Source organism: Rhinolophus sinicus, chromosome 16 (genome assembly GCF_057876585.1).
Source record: "Rhinolophus sinicus isolate RSI-liver-muscle chromosome 16, RSI-T2T, whole genome shotgun sequence".
Lineage (NCBI taxonomy): Eukaryota > Metazoa > Chordata > Mammalia > Chiroptera > Rhinolophidae > Rhinolophus > Rhinolophus sinicus.
In genome coordinates, this window is record NC_142516.1 from 101,220,156 (window position 1) to 101,234,818 (window position 14,663).

General features: G+C 32.7%; 1 protein-coding gene across 5 annotated transcripts in view; it reads right to left on the bottom strand.

Moving 5' to 3' along the window:
* Positions 1–14,663, bottom strand: part of TRPC4 (transient receptor potential cation channel subfamily C member 4) — a 212,004-nt gene that overhangs the window by 157,741 nt on the left and 39,600 nt on the right. For all 5 annotated transcript variants that reach the window (XM_019736606.3, XM_074329992.2, XM_074329993.2 and 2 more), the window contains one exon: positions 473–877. In XM_019736606.3, coding sequence (XP_019592165.3) covers positions 473–850 — 378 coding nt within the window. In that variant the 5' untranslated portion in view covers positions 851–877. The remainder of the gene's footprint in view (positions 1–472; positions 878–14,663) is intronic.

Genomic DNA, 14,663 nt, shown 5'->3' on the forward strand with positions numbered 1-14,663 from the left:
TCCACTAGAGTTTGATAAATAAAAAAAATATCAAAATTAGGTGATGCAGTTCATTTTTGTAGAATGCAGAATCTCAAAACAGGTAAGTAAGCAGCTTAAACAGGAAAATAATAAAATAATTCAACGCAGTACTATAGAATGTTAGAAAATGAAAGACAAGAGGAAAAACACCAGCACATACACAGTAAGTCCCAAATAACTTTACATGTTGAACAATGTTTCCAATGTAAGAGCAACCAACATGGGTTACTTTGTTTTGCTTTAGTTCTCACTAAAGGTCTGATTTGCCAGGGCAAGAGGTGCAGGTGATGGTGGGGGCATTACTCTTGGAGGATATAAACTGTACTTAACCTTAGTTTTGTCATAATAGTTCTAATTGCAATGCTTCTATTTCTTATCATGTGGGGGAAGGTGAACATCCATAGAGGAACCTTCAATAAAAATAAATTAAAAACAGTGTTTCCGCATGTACCTGTTTTTCTCCACTGGGCTTTTTGTGGTTCAGTAACAGCTCAACAGCTCCAACGACTTCTTTCCTGATCGCATGTAATAGAGCGTCCCCGACATAGACATTAAAGCTTAAGAGCAGTTCAATGAGCTCCAAGTTCTCATTTTCAATTGCAATTAGCAGAGCAGTTCTTCCAAGAGGATCAATGCAATTAATATTGATTTTAAAATAAATTTCAGCTTCTTCTAGGGATTTCTTGACGCTTGCATAATCTCCCTTTTCCACAGCATTTAAGTAGGCTTTTTCTGATGGTGAGAGTTCTGATTCTGCTCGGACTATCCTTAGAGGGATGCGGTCTCTGTAGGGGGCATTAACATTTCTTTTGTAATAGAACTGAGCCATGTTTCATGCCATGCTATTTCTTTGTCTCTGAAAGTGCAAACAAAAACCAAAAACACAAGGATTAGTGTTAGTACACTTTTTAATTATTATGCATCATGCTTAATTCACAATGATGTCAATAACAACAATAATACCATTACTATTAGGTAATAAGAGTGTTTTTCCTTTAAACAATGCAAATAGATTTAATAATTATTAAGTTATCTCCAAACACAAGTAACAAGAGGAATAAAAAAAGATTCGTATTTGCAAGTTATTTTTAAAAAGTTACTTTAAAAAGTGACATTTGTCAAAGGATAAACCTATTGACTTTTGAAAATTACTTACAGAATTTATCATATATGAGTAGTTTTTAACAGAAAATGTCAAAAATCAGAGGCTGTACCTTTTTTTAAGTATTTACTTTTTTCAGTTAGAGTTGACATTCAATATTATTTTATATTAGTTTCAGGTGTACAGCACAGTGGTCAGATATTTATATAATTTATGCAGTGATCCCCTCGATTAGTCTAGTTACCACCTGTCACTATACATAGTTGTTGCACTATTAGTGACTATATTCTTCATGCTGTACTTTACATCCCGTGACTGTTTTGTAACTACCAAGTTGTACTTCTTAATCGCTTCACCTTTTTCATCCAGCTCCCCAACACTCCTCCCTTCTGGCAACCATCAGATTGTTCTTTGTATCTATGAGTCTGTTTTTGTTTTGTTTGTTCATTTATGCTGTTCTTTAGATTCCATATATAAGTGAGATCGCGTGATATTTGTCTTTCTCAGACTGACTCATTTCATTTAGCATAATATCCTCATGATCCATCCATGTTGTCGCCAACGGTATCTTTGAAGTTCTAAAACTGGACCAGGCATATTCAAATATATCATTCACTATAAATTTTGCTAATCATGGAGTTGCTGTTGAGATTATGGAATATCATTGTCTTGGCAAAATGTTTTTCATTTGTCATGTATTCTATTCTTAATGTTAAGTACTTATATCAAAATTAAAATGAATTAGTGGTATTAATGTCAGTAAAATTTTTACTGGGCCTGATGAGCATGATTTTATTTTTTCTCTATGTCAGTAAATTCACTGAGGGGGATTGAGGATATTAATGATCAAGATGAGCCTAGGCAATTCAATGTCCAAAGGAAGGATTTAGGAAAGGATTAAAGAGAGAGAGAATTTATTCTGAATATGCTATTTTCTTAGTTCTATTACCTTTAGATCATGAAACAACGGACTGCCAAACAGGAATATATTCATTACAAATTATATTAATATTTGGACATTATAGTAAAGATATAGTTGAAGATGAGGAAATTATTTCAAGTAAATAAAAGATCACCCTAAAACAGATTAATAAGGATAAAGTTGCTGGAAGCTATATTGATTTAGTGTCATCCTAGTGACACAAATTTACTGAAAAATGTATTACGTTGTGAATATAATTTCTTTATTGCTGTTCCTGATTTCATACTTATGATCTGAATTATTTTATCATTCTATGTCATTTGTATTCAATTCACATGTTTATTTACATATGCTTGCCATATTAATTTAATATGAATGAAGCATTCTAGGTACTTGAACATGTATAGTCATCTTAACAGATCTTTTTAGATCTAAGCCTTTTATAAGTACATTAATCTGATCTGAATAATGCTTTAACCATAGATTAAATATGTGTTGCATTAACAAATGTGACTGTATTTAACGTAATGTTTTCAATTTGGAAAATTATGCATTGTTTATATGCTACCTCAATTTAACAGTACTTTATCAAGCAGTTAAGTTTCACCCTTTGATGTCCAGATTATTCATTATGATTTCTCAAATATCTAGGTTCAGGAACTAATATGCAAAACTGTTATTTTATAATTTGTTCCTTTAGGATGTATTATATTATTTAATTAAGGTGTCTTCATAGACTAAAAGAAAGTAGAAATCCCATAATCCAAAAATTTTTTCTCAAATATTTCACATTTTATTAGTCTTGGTATTTTAACTGTATATTATGATCAACTACACAGCATGATATAAATTTATTTTCACAATTGCAGATAGGAAGTGTTGGGCGTTCTTTAAATGGCAATATTAACTTTTTAAAGGAAAATAAAGAGTACCACCAGTGTTCAAAAATGTTAATTTTAGATGTGCAAATTATTTGCTTGAAGACTGATAATAATTTTAGTATTTCAGGGATGCTTTAACTAACTAGAATAATGGAAATAGAATTTATATTATTGGATGAGAAGGAGAATTTAATATTACTCTAGTATAGTTAAAACTTCAGTAAATCAAGATTACGATACTATAGATCTCATTCTAGTTTTCTGATCCTGAATGCTCATTTATACCTTAGAGTGTCAGCTGTCGCCCACGTTCCCAGCACTTCTTTTCCAATTCCATGCCAGCATCAATAAGAGTATGTGAGATCAATGCTACTGCTGTCTCATTGTAATTTTATCAGGACTCAATATAAATGGTTCATAATGATAATAACTGGAATTTACATTCTATTTCAGCAGTATACATTCTTCTCTACTACCTCATTTAGTCCTTACATATGACTCTTGGAAAAATATATGAATATGCCTTTTCTAGAATTGATTTTGAGATTTCCTACTAATAAGACTAATGTTTGAATGAAGGTTACTCAAAATATAAATTAAAATGAAAGTATGAATACACACACACACACACACACAAACACTATCAGATCTTCATGTGAATCCTGACTCAGTCAAGGTTAGGAATCAACCTAGATGATGGAAGCATTGTATTCTATTTTATTTTGTTTTATTTCATTTATTTTATTAAGATAGTATCAAATACAGAATTAGGTAGTAAATAGCATTTGACTTCTCATTTTCAAAATGCAGGATGTTGGTGACAATGAAGGGATTGGGCGACAACATCCTGAAGAACTTGTGGGAGGAGAGGGGATAGATAATGAGGAATCAGAATTAATAAAATCGATTTTATTTGATCCAAATAACTAACTGCCACAAATGTAAATTGCATAAGTGCATTTTTAAAAGAGTGATACTTCCCTGAAACAAAGGCATGCTAGTCAACATTGTATTTAATATGTGAACTGGGCATGAGACATTACATTAGATAATCTGTTTCTCCATCCATAAAGTGAGGTAAACAATACTTAGGAAGGAATGGGTGAGAAGAAGAGTTAGTACTGAGAAGGATCTTTTATTAACTGTAATGTCCTCTTTCAATTACTTGAATTTATTTGAAAAAATATAAGAACTCACATTGGGAAGCCTAGATACTTTTAAAATATATTTAAAATTTAAATAAATACAATTTAAATATTTACAGTGGAATAGTAAAATGAGAGAGAGAGAGAGAGAGAGAGAGAGAGAGAGAGAGAGAGAGAGAGAGAGAGAGAAACTCTGATGGTGAAAACCTTAAAAGAGAAAGGGAGATTATATAATTTTTCAATATATAGACTTCTCCTACTCGATTATCTGAGACATAGAAATACTAATAGAAAGACAAAAACCAAGTTTAACATTTTAAAACTGTGATATACGAATGCAGTAGTGGTGGAAGGTGCTGATAAGTCTGATGGATTTCCTAAGCTGACACACTTATCAGCAACAGTGGGATTGCTACAAGACAGAAAGTCGGTAAAAGAAGAGGGGCCTCAGTTGAACAAATATCTTGACCTTAAGTGTGGAAATAAAAGACTGTCCCTGGTCTTGCACTTTCAGAATGAACTTTCTGGGAGAGGAAATGGGGAGGGAGGAATGTTTCCTCTCACAAAATTACAGAACTTAACACAGCCTTGGATTTCAGTGCCCCTTTTATCACACATAAGACAGAAATGGACTGGCTGCTTCTCTTCAAGTTCAATTTCAAATATTCAGAAGAGATAAGGGAAATGATGGCAAAAAACTTAAATCCTGTGATGTGAATTTTTAATTAACAAAAAAGTTTTGTCTTCCTTAAATGTGTTGGAGATTTTAAAAAACAAAAAGGTGGACAGAGCTAATCTTGACCTCAGTCGCAAGAGAAATTTTGAAATATTGTCATGAGGTATGACAACCACAATTATCTAAGCAACATAAAAATATACAGACGTTCCCTGACATTTATGATGGTTCAACTTATGGATTTTTGACTTTATAATGGTGCAAAAGCCATAGGCCTTCAGTAGAAACCCTGTGGTACATACTCTTTCATGACGTTGGACAGGCAGCGAGCCTCAGCTCTCGGTCAGCCACTGGATCACAAGTGTAAACAACTGATACTCTACAGTGTGCTGTGTTGCCAGTGTTTTCTGCATATTGTGTTTTGTATTATCACGTCCCATCATGTCTACAAAACGTCCATCTGTGTCTCCTGGTTCTGGTGAGAAGAAAAGGAAGCTACTGCTCTTGACATGAAACTCAAAATAACTAGGCTAATGTAAGTGGTCTGAGCACATTTAAGGTCGGCGAAGCTAAGTGATGATGTTCAGTAGGTTAGGTGTATTAACTGCATTTTTGACTTTGATATTTTCAACTTATGATGGGTTCATTAGGATGTAAGTTCATTGTAAGCTGAGGAGCAGCTTTATAGGAAAACAAAGGTCCTAGATATTTATATGGATCTGAAGACATATTCCCTAAAGGATAAATTTAGTTGTGCAGTAGAAAGAACAGTGAACTTGAATTGCAAACAACACAAAGGAAAGAAAATATACAGAAATCTCCACCCTTGAGTATACATTATTAAAGATAAAATGAATTTTCCCCAAACATCTTTTTGTGTGTGTGTGTGCTTTTTATTCTTAGTTCCCTGTCAAAATGTACATATTTTCAGGTGCATTGTCATGACATAGTGAGGAAGACTCCCATTTTTTGTTAGGATACTACTACATATACTTCAGTTGGATTTTTGTACATTTTTTGGAATATAGTATGACATAATATTTCTCTGGATAACTTATTCACAATACAATTTGGATACTTTTTCTTGTTATTGGTATAATATATTATCTCATTAATATTTGGCATAATATATACTGCACATAAAAGCCTCTGATTTTTGCTACCGTTCTAAATTCCGGATCCTTCCCTAGCTCCTTAAGCAGGATACTTTATGCACATTTCAGTAGTTGCAAGTCTTCTACCCAAAACATCACATATTGACTGAATGTTTTGTGAGTTAGCCTGACCAACACTTAACTGCCAACATTTTCCTCTTGTCTTGATATTGTAAAAGCACAACAGAGTACTAAATTCCTTTTAAAAGTTTTAGGGACATTTCTGTGAATTCCAAGAAAATGATCTTATAGTACTCAATGAAAGCGAAAGAACTTTAGTAACTAAAATATTTTGACATCCTAGGATTTTAAAGGTGGAAGTCATGATTATACTTATATTTAAAATTAAAGGTCCTTATGATTTAACAAGAACCAAACTTAAAACTAAACACTAAATATATCTATTGAAAAGAAAATACACATACTGAGGAAAGTAGCATAGGCAAGGTGAAAATTTTCATTTACCTTGATTTTTATCTCATGGAATTTAGAAAACATGCTGTAGAAAATACAAGTAGCAGGAAAAGTTTGAGTTTCTTCACTGAGAATTAGAATGCATACATTGATTTATTCTTTCCCTTTGAGTTTCAAAGAAAAAGATGCTCTCTCCTTACCCCTGCTGCTAATCCTGCTGTCTGAGCTTGCATCCATTTCCACTTCACACCTTAAATCTCTTTCTGCAAAATCAGTCTTCTCTTCAAATTACAAATGTACTTAATTTTAACATACTTATTTTAAAATTCTAATCATGTTTGGCATTTTTTTCTCTCCTAGTTGTGATTTTCTTTATTCTATAACTTTAAGCTCATCTCCTATTTACTTCTTTAGTATAATGAGTGAAGTGATGTTTATCACCATCATGGAATAATTTTTTTTCCTTAAGATCAGTCATGCCCTGTTAGTTGCCAGATGCATTCTGGTACTTTTAGAACCTTATAATAACCAATGTTTCAGAAGCCTCCAGTGACAAGCCCTTTGAAGTGAAATTTGTCTTGCCTTGAGGTCTTTTACACTCCTGTCTTAATACTTTATCTCTACCTTACTTCTCAGTAGTTCAGTCAGACTCCTTTTCTCCCAAGCAAAGCTAAAATGTTATTACCAGGGTTCTGCTCATGGCTCGTTTCTCCATTTGTCACTCTCATTAGTTATTCTCATCCATTATTCATTATTTAAAATTTCTAATAAAGTCCACATATATATTTTAAATATGCTTTATGTTTTATTTTATTTCTTTTTTATTAAATTTATTGAAGTGACATTGGTTAATAAAATTATATAGGTTTCAAGTGTACAATTCTATAATACATCATCTGTATATTACACTGTGTGTTCACCACCCAGAGTCAGCTCTTCTTCCATCACCATATATTTGACTGGCTTTACCCTTTTCTACCTCCCCCAACTATGCTCTAAAATTCATGTTGTCAGACCATGACTCTCTCTTAAGTTCTAGACCTGTACTGTCCAATACAGTAGCTATTAGTCACATGTGACTACTTAAATATAAATGAAAAGACTTTAAATAATGTTAAGGATCATTTCTTTAGTCTTATTGGCCACACTTCAACTGCTCAATGCATTACCTTTTCAGAATGCTGACTATCATCTTTTTAACAGCTACAGCAATCTTCTTCTAAAACTGATAGTTTTCTTACATCCTCCCTAATTAGCCTCCACAATGCTACATACCTAAACTTTCTAAAATGTAAATCTGATCAAATAACTCTCTCACTTAATGACTGATAACCATTCCCAGGAAAAATACAACCCTATTATGAAATACAGGACCTTCCATGATTTGGCTTCTAAATGCCTTCTTAGACCTACATGTTCCTATATTAGACCTATATTTCCCAAGACTGGCCCTGGAAAACCTTATTTTACACTGACAAGAATACCAAACGACTTGGCTACTATAGCTCTAAGCATTTTCTCAGACTGTTCTTTACAACACGCATACCTTTCCTCCTCTTGAGCCTCTGGACTCTCCTGCCAAGTTTTAAAAACTTCTGTGAAGTATCAAGTCTCTGAGGATTTTTCTTTTCTTCCTCGTGAGGCAGGGTTATATGGCTTTTAACAGCATGTTCATAAACTGTGAATCTCTTAGTTTTAGAACATTTCTTACTGCAAAGGTGTTTTTGGCTCATACAGTTTTTCATCCACAGTGTTAAACAAATAGTAAGTGCCCAAAATTTGTTGATGAATCAAGGAATTAATGACTACACTTTTATAATTATCTCACTGCCATTTTATATAAAGGAATAAAATAAAAGGGTCAAATTGCTCGAATTAGTTGCCTACAATTGGTTTAACACTTGTCAGCCTACTGAATGCGACACTTAGTCATCCAGTCAACCCTTACTAAGCTATCAAACAACCTGCACAAATGCTTTCCTTAGCTACTTATCTTTTCTGCATATCTTTACTCCCAAGCTTCTGTCAGCCATATGAAGAATTACAACTATAATGTGTAAATCAACACATGGATAGCTCACAACTCTGGAATACGCTTCTCGCTTCTATGACCTGCAATAACCAGAAGGACATACAACTAGTCACTTGGCTGATGCTTCCAGGGGACTAGAAGAGCAGAAGGGAAAATTTGAATGCCTTATAATAGAAGAGGTAGAGTTCAGTTACCAGATAACAGGAGAAAAATATGCATATTAATATATACAGAATTATAAAAGAGGATAGAAGAAAAACTGAGGAATAAGAAATCATTAAGAAGAAGTAAATGGACACACTGGTAGAATGACAATAGAATGAATCAGTGAACTGAAAATTCAGGTCATGAAATTCTCCCAGTTTGTAAAACATAAAAGTTAAGAGAAAAAGAGAATAGATATATTAGGGCCAACATTTATAATATAACATGTGCATAAAGAGAAAAAAGAATGGAGTGTAGGAAATATATTAGTAGTAATGACCAAGAATGTTCATAATTATAAAACATACAGAGGGTGCCACAAAAAATGTATTCACATTTTAAGAAAGGAAAAAAAAAACTATATTAAAATTGTACTACTCAATATATATACCAATAACAAAGGATAAATACAAGTCATGTGTGTACATTTTATTGGCACCCCTCTCCCAGTATAAGACCTCGGATTGAAGTATTTCATAATGCAACATATATAAGAATAACTACTTCATAGGTAGAAAAATTCTAAAAGAGAAACAAACAAATCCCTGATGGGAACTGCAGCCACATACATCATTAGAAATAGCTGCGTCAACATTAGTTTTTGTTCTAGAAAAACTTTGCCCAGGGAAGATAGTTTGTAAACCAATAAACTCATTATTTCACTGTACAGATTAAGAAATTCCAGCATGTCAGTTTATCTGAGATAAACTTCTGTTCTTCTGGGCAAAAATATCCCTTATTAAACAATTCTTTATTTATCAATACTCTTCAGAACGCTCACTTTGCTAAAGCCACCAATGCTAAACTAATAGTTCACAAATATCACCCCATCTAATCATTCTCCTACCAGGAAATATCCATATTAGATCACTTGTGCCCAGGGCAGAAATCCCAACTACTATCTTTACCAACTACCCCATCTGTGACACTGCAAATCACTATCAAGGTGGTATTCTACCTTCCTGCTGTGAGTTGTAATAAACTTAGCTTTGCTTTATTCAAAGGTTGTATGGTAATATTGGGTGGCATCCAATAGATAAAAAGAATAAAAAATCAGACTAACATCATCCCTCTTAATAGCAAATTTGGAGTCTAGAATAAATGGGTTATTATATGGAAAATAAAGAATAAAAAAAACAGAGAAAACAACTTTGAAACTAGAATTACATACTTTACTAAAATTATTTAAATACAAAAAAGAATAAAATACTCTCATGCATACAGAAAAATTTTCCCACAAAGATCATATTTGATGATAGGAGGACACTACAATAAGTGGGAAGTATAGATGAAGATATAAGAAGAAAGTTTTTGTTTAAATAGTCAGATTATTGTTTCTTCATATATATGTTAATATATCATACACACACACACATATATATATACACACACACATATATATTGCTTAGAAAAAGGATTTAGAAAGGGTCTAGTATGTAAGAAGTGCACAATATTTGTTGAATGAATGAAATATTTATTGAACATCTATATCAAGATTTGTATGCTAAACATTGGCAATATCATGGTGAATGAAAGCCAACATCCTTGTACTCATAGAGCTTATCATCTATCAGACAAGACCCCTAAAAATTTTAAAAAGCAAGGAAGGAAACAATAATTATGAATTTTGTAAAGAGCTATAAACACACAATGAGACAAGATGGGGCGGCATGGCAGGAATGGGAAGAGATGCTGAGTTACATTAGGTAGGGTGGTCAGGGGTAGCATCTCTGTGATATAAAATATGATAAAATGCTCGCTACATAAAAAAAGTGCAGAGATCATTATGGTAAAGAGATCTGAAAGTGTGAAGATGGTGAGTAAGTAAGGGAGAGAGTAGAAGAAATGAGTCTGTGGCCAGGCAATGCAGGGCAGGCATTTGGGAATCTATTGTAAGTATAATAAGCAGTTACTGTAGGGCTGTGAGTTGGGAATTAACATAATTCAATTTCTATTTAGAAGGTTTACTTGGGCTGCTAATTGATTTGAAATTGTGCAAGAGTGAAAACTAAGAGACCATCTGCCAATAAACCAAGTGAGTACCACCAACAGTTTATATCAGGAAAGAGAAAATTGTAACCCTTAGGATGATGAATGCAAAACTCACAGACTCATATGGTGAGATAATAATGTTCATGGAGATTTAAATGTATGCTCATATTTTATTGAGTTTATCAATATTTTTATTAATGCTCCAATTGAATATATTTTGAGTAACCTTACCCTAACCTTTTTTTCTATATCCTTATTACTCTTTATGATTTTGTAGAATTTGAGTTTTTTTTTCAGGAATACATACATTGTTTTATAATAGGAATGTGTGTATACATATTATTATTACTATACCAGAAACACTTGTACTTCTTTCATTGCATCAAAGATGTCACTCATTGTCTCGTTTACAGTGGAAGTATAATTTGTCATAAAGAAAGCAATATTAAGAAGAAATGTGAGGGAAAAACAATGCATGTTTCAAGTAAATAGTTTGTAAGATTCGACAAAGAAAGACAAAGTAACCTAGTTTCAAAAATGGCTTATTCAACAGCAAAATGTATCCAAAGTGCCCCACCACAATCAATCAGATTCTGCAGTTCATAGCTGACCTTAACTTTGTGAAATTGTGTGTGCACTTGTGTGTGTGTGTGTGAAAGAGAGAAGTTACTGAACACACATATTGCATAACAGTATGTTAACAGGAAGCATGAGAAATGAGACTAGGGAGTAGAAAAATAAACAATATGAGATAACTGATTAGAAGTTTTGAAACTAATTATTTGGAACACTGAGAGTAGATTCTAGATGGATTAAAAAGTTAAATACTGAAACAGTTAAAATGATAGGAACATGTCACTAAATATTAGTCCATTCTTTCAGTGGAGGAATAACTATGAGAAAGATTCATGATACGTGTACGTATAATTAAAAGAAATCTTAGTATTAAAACATAATATACAAAATTAAATAGCAAAACTACTAGGGAAATTATTCAAAATAAATATGACTGAGAAGAGGTTATTTAATAGAAAAGAAAAACCACTAAGATTTAAACAGTAAGAAGAACAGCCTCCTTAGAGAAAAGGATATATAAATGGAAAATATCATTTGACAATGCATTCTACTTGACTGACCTTTAAAACTGAACAGTCTACCATAAGGTAAAAGATATTGCAAATGTGATCAAACTACATACAAAAGAAAAACTAATACCAGAAAGGATGCAGTGAAAATATATCTCTTGTAAATTGCTGATGATAGTTTAAACTGAAAAGGAATTGAAATACGTATATCAGTTTTTTGAAAGGTTCAAGCCCTTTACCCTAGGAATCTACCCTAGAGTTATATTTTACAAGGCAGGCAATGATGTATGCACAAAGTAAAAATAACTCTTGTTATCTGTTGGGAAAAACTAGAAAGACTCAAAACCATTAATTGTCAGATACTTCAAATAAGAGCTGAATATTTAATAAAAACTGTGCAGCTATTAAAATAATATTAAAGTTAATATTATGGAAAATAATATTATGATAGGTGCTACTCATAGACAAAATTTTAAATGCAAGGTTAACATCTACAACAATGATAAAAACTTTAAGAAGGAGGTAACTACACATAATTAAGAAAGATTACCTATGGGTAATTAGTGAATTTTGTCCCTGTCTATATTTCTTAAGGTTTTGATGAAGAGAACACAATGCATTTTTAATATAAAAATAAAATTATTTCATGACAAAATGAAAATTAATTTTTTAAAAAAGAAACACTCTGCTGTCCTTAATAATTAGCAGGACTCCCATATTTAAACTATTTGATTTGTTTTTCATGACTCAAAAGCTAGAACTAAGTATAATTGGTAAAATTATGAAGAAAAAGCTTTCTTCTCAACAAAAGACTGATCATTTAATAACATTTGTCCAAATATTGAATGTTTATCTCATAGGCTGGTAAACTCCCTGTTGCTGACAGTATTCAAGCATTGAAGAGTCAATGTAAAGTGAATGATGTAAAAAGGATTCAAGAACCAAATGGATGGTTTACTTTGGATAATATTTAATGACTATAGTGATTGGATTCTGTGATTCTATTACTCTCTGCTATTGTCATTGTTTCTGCCAGTAAATCATGTTACATTACTAACTTTGTCACTTTTTTTTATTCTTCCATTAAAGTTATACTAAAAGATCTTCATGCTTCTGTGAAGCTGCAAAAATTTTTACTTAATTTTTAAAAACACTAGGTTATTTCCATTCTGCTTTGGCTCATAATTTTCCTGCTCTTAGTCATAGACAGGGTGTCTCCTCATTATACGTCATTGAGTTTTCCAAGGAAATCGGTTTCAAAATATATCAATTAGTCAGGTAAACACAATTGTAAAGAATAATTTGAAATCTACTTATGATAATTGGAAGAGAAATTAGGTTTTGAAGATCATACTGTTTCTAGAATTTTCCATAGTAGTCCTTGCTCTAAATATTTATTATATTATAAAGTTAATTTGGTTATTTTTATTTCTAAAAAGTAGTGTAATTTTATTAAAACTGAAAAATATGTTTTTATTTAGATAATGAACCACATAGGCTTACTGTAATTACAAAGAAAATTCTTATTAGGGGTACAATTTTACAAACTCACGCATATATCTTTATTTGTTATACCTATAAATAAGGCAGTCTATATTAGTTATTTCCTCTAAGTAGGGTGGTTATTATATAACATTTGTTTCTCATTTAGCCTTTATTTGAAGCATTTAGAGAAAATACAAAAGCAGAAAATAGTGCTCACTGTACTTACTACAATTTCAGGCAAAGAATCACCCCTAAAACAACAGTACATGAATGGGTGACAATGGCAGGAGACAACCTGATCAGCTGACTCAACCATGAAGATAAACTATTATAGTTACCTGGGGATATATCAGTTTTATATCTGCTTGGGGTCCACTAAAAAGCTTTACTCCTTTAGATCATTGTTCAGTTATTCAGATTTGTTGAGCCTCATTTTGTGTCAGACAAGGACTGTTTTGACGGTTGAAGATATAAAGTCAAATAAAACATAATACCAATGGGTAAATATTATGGTATGTAAATATACGAGGTCTGACAATTAGGTTCATGAACTTGTTGCAACGATGTTGCTTTTTTTTTTTTTTTTATCAGAGAGGTTATTCATTATGAATTTGTACCAACTGGACAAAGAGTTAGCGAAGTTCACTATTTGGAAGTGCTGAAAAGGCTGCATGAAAAGGTTAGACGACCTGAACTTTTCGCCAATAATTCATGGCTCTTGCATCATGACAATGCACCAGCTCACATGGCACTGTCTGTGAGGGAGTGTTTAGCCAGTAAATAAATAACTAGATTGGAACACCCTCCCGACTCACCTGATCTGGCCCCCAATGACTTTTTTCTTTACCAGAAGATAAAGGAAATATTGAAAGGAAGACATTTTGATGACATTCATGACATCAAGGGTAATACAATGACAGCTCCACTGGCCATTCCAGAAAAAAAAGAGTTCCAAAATTGCTTTGAAAGGTGGACGAGGTACTGGCTTCCGTGCATAGCTTCCCAAGGGGAATATTTCAGAGATGACCACAGTGATATTCAGCGATGAGGTATATAGCACTTTTTCTAGGATGAGTTTGCAAACTTAATTGTCTGACTAATATGATTATCTCAGTACAGATATTAAAACAATAAGGAGAGATCCAAGATGGTGGAGTTATTAAACACTATGCCTGCTTCCTTCCATGAACACATTGAAATTACAACTAAACTATAGAACAATGAACCTGAAGAACCATCTGAAGTGTAGCTGAACAAAAGTTTTATAACTAAGGATACAAAGAAGAAGACACTTGAGATTGGTAGGAGGGATAGAGATGAAAAACAGACTTGCCTCAGACTTTCGTGTAACAGTTGAGAATCAGGAAGGTTATCTCAGCTGTAAATATTCCCTCTGGAGGAGTGAGAGAACCCCCCACACCAGGCTTCCTAGCCTGGAGTTACTGTTGCCAGGAAGAGGAGGCCCCACAAAACCTGGCCATGAAAAACTGTGGATTCTGACTATCTGGGTGGGACAGAAGCTGTTGGAAACTGAGACACGTTCTTAAAGT